The sequence below is a fragment of the Mycetomoellerius zeteki genome, unplaced genomic scaffold (genome assembly GCF_001594055.1).
Source record: "Mycetomoellerius zeteki isolate Tzet28-1 unplaced genomic scaffold, Tzet1.0 scaffold638, whole genome shotgun sequence".
Classification (NCBI taxonomy): Eukaryota; Metazoa; Arthropoda; class Insecta; order Hymenoptera; family Formicidae; genus Mycetomoellerius; species Mycetomoellerius zeteki.
Window position 1 is genome coordinate 17725 of NW_017257652.1, and position 5909 is coordinate 23633.

General features: G+C 38.4%; 1 protein-coding gene across 1 annotated transcript; it reads right to left on the reverse strand.

The window, feature by feature from the left end:
• Positions 1 to 342: 342 nt before the first annotated feature.
• LOC108728711 (piggyBac transposable element-derived protein 4-like) lies at positions 343 to 756 on the reverse strand. Its single transcript, XM_018457444.1, has one exon. The coding sequence runs from the start codon at positions 754 to 756 to the stop codon at positions 343 to 345; it is 414 nt and encodes a 137-aa protein (XP_018312946.1).
• Positions 757 to 5909: the final 5153 nt, after the last annotated feature.

Genomic DNA, 5909 nt, shown 5'->3' on the forward strand with positions numbered 1-5909 from the left:
CCCGGAACTAACGACGAGGACGTGGCGAGTTTATAGTTCCATTTTTTATTTTTTTTCTTTTTTCTTTTTTAATTTTTTTTGTACTTTCTTTATTTGTTTATTTTTTTTTTGCTTTTTATTTTTTTTATTTTTTCTTATAATTCGGTCCGCCATTTTGAATTTTGAATTTGTTTATTTTTTTGGTTTTTTGCTTTTTATTTTTTATTTTTTCTTTTTTAATTTTTTTGTATTTTTTGTTTTTTTTTCAATCTTTCCCTTTATACTATTTGTAAATTGTACTTTGCCATTCACGAATGGTAAAGGAGAAAACAATTCTTAGCCTGCGATAAACATAAAGGCACATTACATGTCTGGCAGATCCAGTGAGATCTGCATTTTTTTTTTGTTGCTGCAATTAGCACATCGTCTTTTGTTGGTAATATACATGGGCATATGAGCAGATTGAGACAGTCTTTTTTCTAGAGAAACTTGCGACTTCTTAGAGATGATATTTTCTATAGCACGTTTTCTACCTTTTATAGTTGGTAATTTGTGCTCCACTAATTGTTGTACAAGCCGCAACCTGAATTGTTTTAGAGTCGTAGGTTGAAAGGCTTTACTTTTATAAATAATGAAAGAATTAATAATCGTGAGATCAACAAAATACCAAAATATTCTTAGCCACCACTTCCTAGCTCTTCGATCTATATTGTAGGATGACAATAATCGATCGGAATAATCAACATATCCCATGTGTTTGTTGTATTCAGCGCACATCACTGGACAACTTACAGATAAGAGCGAGCCATCTTTCTGTCTACGTTGAACTAATGTGCTTTCAGACGGATCGTGGTAATTTGATAAAAAATAAACTGGTTTTTTATCCATCCATTTTACCCATTTTATCGAAGTCCTTCATTGGATGTTCGAAATTCGTATTCCCCTTTCTTTAGTTTTTTTTCACTTTTTGGTAAACCAGTTCGATTTGGCCTCACTGTCCCACACGAAAAAATCTGATCATTTCTCAAAGATATCATAAGATTTACACTGGTAAAGAAATTGTCGAAGTATACATGGTGATTACCACCGATAAGTTCACGAGTTAGATTTTTCACTACGCGAGTTCCTAATTGTTTTTCGGTATTTCCATCTTTACCAGTATAAATCTGAAATTGACATACATATCCAGACTCATCTGATCTTATCCAATTTTTGAATTCGCGTTTCACTGGTTTTTGAGGCATGTATTGCTTCATACTACTGCGTCCTTTGAATTTAATCATGGATTCATCTACTAATTAATATTTTCCAGGTTTCCAACAGTTTTTGAATGACACGCTGAGCTTATCGAGTAAAGGCCTTACTTTATATAATTTATTATAACGCACGTCGCCTTTTTTCGGTTCTTTTTGATTATCATTGATGTGTATATGATTCAGAAGAAATCCAAATCGATTGACTGTCATGAGAGAAGAGATATAAGAATCATGTAATTGAGAATTTGTAGACCAAAAATCCCAATAGTATGGTAATTTTTTGACACCTATCAAAATATTAATCTCTATAAATGTAATCAATTCATTTTTTGTAACTGGCCTTTGCTTACTTTTCATTTGATTTGCATATAAGTTTGTTTGTTCGACAATAAGATCAAGAAGATCTGGAGGAAATAAACAAAACCATATATCTTTAGGAGAATTTGTATTTTCAGGAATGTTTGGTCCGAATGTTTTGTCAAAAGGGATATCTTCATTTGGTTTACTAACTTTACTCCATATTTCATCTCGCTCTGAATCACTTCCTTCCGATTCTTCCATATCTATCGTAGATCTGTCTAAACTTACATGGTTTTCCGTACGTTCTGGCCTCGCACAAAGATATTCTTCATTTTCATCTTCCGAAATACAAATTCCATCAACTGATTCCGGATCACTAGGAATATCCGCTAATTCTATTTCAGAATTCATGTTTTATACAGTAAATGGTAGAAATACTAATAATTTTTCTGTTCATGCTAAGTTATATGCGTCTGTTATACATGTGAGATCTATAATAATCTATTAGCATAATAAAACATATACGCAATTCACCATTCCAAACGCTACTCAAATTCGAAATATGCCATCCAAAACAAATTAATATCTGAATGTATGCGAGCGATTAGTCTAAAATTGCATCGCTGAACATTGTTTACCATATGTAACTCTTTCTTTACAATTGAATGAACATGAAAGTGTTGGTATAAATACGACAAAATTATATAATTATGATAAAATTGTGAAAATGTACTGCCACTTCTGTTATTATATAATATGAATGAGGAATAGATTAAAGTGAATATTTTATAATTCGGTCCGCCATTTTGAATTTTGAAAATATAAGATCAGATTCGTAATCAGCGACCTCAAAAACCCCCGAGTGACACGTTTCTTTCGATTAAAGTGAGTATTTTATAATTCGGTCCGCCATATTGGATCCGCCATTTTGAATTTTGAAAATGTAAGGTCAGATTCGTAATCAGCGACCCCAAAAACCCCCGAGTGACAAATTTCAGCTAAATTCAATGTAAAGAAAAATGTATGCTTCAAAGGGTTAAGAGACTTTAGCCAACTTTATTTGCCATTAATTTCATGAATAACAGCACACCTCAATTGCACCAGTCTCTTAGACTCCTTTTTTGGAATTGTCGAGGCGCTGTAAGCAAAAAGCCTGAAATCGAAAAAATGGCTGAGACATACGATATCATTATATTTGCCGAAACTTGCATGAACTCACGTCATTTTTTTAACATCAGAGACTTTAATTGCATTCGAGTTGATTCTTCCTCCCGATATCAGAAGTATGGCTATCCTTGTCCGGGCTCCTTTGCTGCATACGGTTGTAAATAACGTCCCTAACCTCCTCCCTCATTTTGAAATTCTAGCTATATGAAACACTTTTAACTGTTCTCCTCTCACTATTTTTGGAATTTATCGACATCCTAACGTCCCTGTCTCACGTGTTATTGTCGACTCTCTCTTTTCATTTATCGATACCCAAGGCCCTGTTCTTCTCCTGGGCGATTTTAACGCCTACCACCCCTCATGGGGATTTTCCAGAGCTTAGTACTGCGGGCTCTTACATATATGATTCGACAGACTCCTTGAACTTAGTTTGCATGAACCCCCTTCCTCCCCCATTTTCCTCTCTCACCCTCTCCGATCCCCCTCTACTATAGATCTTATCTTTGCTTCACCGGATTTTGCTCCTGTTTGTAACGTTCTAGTAATACAGGATCTCTTCGGTAGCGATCATTTTCCTATCGAAGTTGATCTTAACTGTCTTGTCCGTTCCTCTAATATCTTCTCTCATAGAATTCGCCTAATTCTGGAACAGTGACTTTGCGTGGCTGCTAAGCTCATTGACCGCACCTCTGACATAGTTAATAATCAAAAGAACTAAGAAAGAACATGGGCAATAGGAGTCAAGCGCGGAAGACGTTGCGCAAATAATACGACTATATATATAAAGCGTAAAACTTCTTTATTTTACTAAACGCGCTTACATGTTTCGGCTCATTTTTTAGCCTTCTTCAGAGACAACATGAACTCACATATATAAAATACAACAAATATTAACTTTTCATGGTGAACTCCCCCGTATCGAGAATATAAATGCCAGAATTAAACCCAGATAAGAATGAAATAAAGAAAAAAGAAAAGAAATTTTGGAAAACTCGAAATAGAGAAAATGAAAAACTAATGTATGTAGTGCCCTTTACTATAATTTTCGGTAACGAGTTTCTCAAGCCTTCCTCTTAAACGCTTGTCTCGATAGAAAACTGCTCGTGTCCTTCCGCGGCGTCCCCTTCCTCGCCAGCGCCTCGCTTGCGCCAACTCCGTCTACGCGGAGGTCGGTAATCTTAACAGTCGATAATTGTCGCGCGCTACAGTTCGGCCGTCCCGATAAGAGTTTGGTCCCACAAACCAAAATATGACACTAGAGCCAATAGAGACTATCTAAAACTAAAAGTTACAAGTACTAAAATAAAATGAATGAACTGAAACATTACATACACCGGATGTTCCGATGGCTAAGAAAATAAATTAATCAATACACATAACCGTAATACAATGGTTTGCTTATTATCTAATTAGTCTATAGGAGGGTCTTTCGAGGGTGCCCATAGCCTGAGATTACTAACGTTCCAGATGCCCTGATATATCTTTTGGGTATTCTGGAATCCTGGAGGATCCGCGATCACATATCTATCGTGTCTAAGGACCTTTACAATTTTGTACGGGCCACGAAATTGCGGGAGTAGCTACCTGCTAGTACCTAGAGTGCTGTCAAAATTGCGAATCATCACTAAGTCGCCCTTTTCGTATTGTTTAGGAGTCTTGTGTTTATTATCGAAGGCTGCCTTTTGTCGGTGTTGTGACTGGTTAATCCGTTGCTCGGCCTGATCGCGCATTGTCTCTAGGTCTCGGTTAGAAGGATCCAGTTTTTCTTCCAACAACTGTCTCAATCGATCCGGGTGCGGGCCTCGCTGGTCTATGCCGAATACTAACTGGCTGGGACTCTTGCCGGTGAACCGATTAACCGCATTGTTGATGGCGTATTCTACCTCGTGCAATATTTTGTACCATGGCCGTCCATTACTGGGATTGAACAGTTTTGCGATACAAGGAGCCAGAACCCGGTTGATCCGCTCGTCCTGGCCGTTTGCCTGGGGGGATCCCACCGTAACCTTTATATGTTGTATTCCTTGCTTTTCCATGAATTCCTCAAATTCTTGTGACGTGAAAGAGCTTCCCCGGTCCGATATGATCCTCTGGGGTTTACTGTAGCTTTGGAAAAATTGTATTAAACAGGCCGTCGCTTCCTTAGTGCCTGTGGTCTTAGTTGCGAATAAACGAACGAATTTGGAAAATGCGTCTACTATCACCAAGACGTATTTCTTCGAGGATACTTGCCTGTCGACCGGCTCGAAGTGATCAATGTGTAAGGTCTCGAATGGTACTCTTCCTTTAGGGATGGGGTTGAGATAACCTTCTCCTTTACCCGAAGTCGGAGAGAACAAGATGCACTTCAGGCATCTTTGAACATGATCTTCGCATTTTTCCCGTATGTGCAGGAACCAATACGTACGCCGAATGACGTCTATCATTCTTCTGAGCCCGATATAACCCATTTCGTTATGATACCGAAATAGAACATGATTCTCCATCTGCCGCGGTATCATGAACAGTGATTTATCCCCATACTTTTTATAAACCAAACCATCGCGCATCTCATATTGCGGATCGTCCTTGGATTTCAGTTTAGAAATAATATCTTTGATGATAGAGTCTCTGTTTTGTAAAACCGCCAGGTTCCACTCAAAAGGGTTGTCCTCCACTACTAGCACCCCGAAAGCCCTGCTAAGCGCGTCTACGTGGGCCATTCTGAACCCCGATCTATGCACTACCTTAAAATCAAAATTTTGAAGTTCGAGACTCCAGCGCGCTATTCCCGTTTTTCCAACGTTTGCGTTACTGCATTACAATCTGAGACACGAATTGAGTACCCTGCAGGTAGATGCGGAACCTGCGAAAAGCATAGACAATCGCCAGAGTCTCTAACTCGAAGCTGTGGTATTTTGCTTCCACCTCCGTCGTGCGACGGCTAAAATAAAACACAGGATGCATAGCATCGTTACTCTGCCGTTGCAATAGCACAGCCCCGAAACCGTGGGAACTTGCGTCACAATGCAGTTCTGTGTACGCCCTCGGATTATATACCGCCAAGATAGGTGACTCTACTAGCCTAGTCTTGAGCGTTTCAAACGCCATTTTTTCAGTCTGTCCAAAACGGAACGGAACGTCCTTTTTAAGCAGCTCATACAATGGTCGGGCAAGTGAGAAATTTTTGATAAATTTACGAAAGTACGAAGCTAACCACACGAACGA

Bases quoted from the DNA above. Each gene is read 5' to 3' on its own strand.
- LOC108728711 (XM_018457444.1), bottom strand. From the start codon at position 756: ATGTGCGCTGAATACAACAAACACATGGGATATGTTGATTATTCCGAT.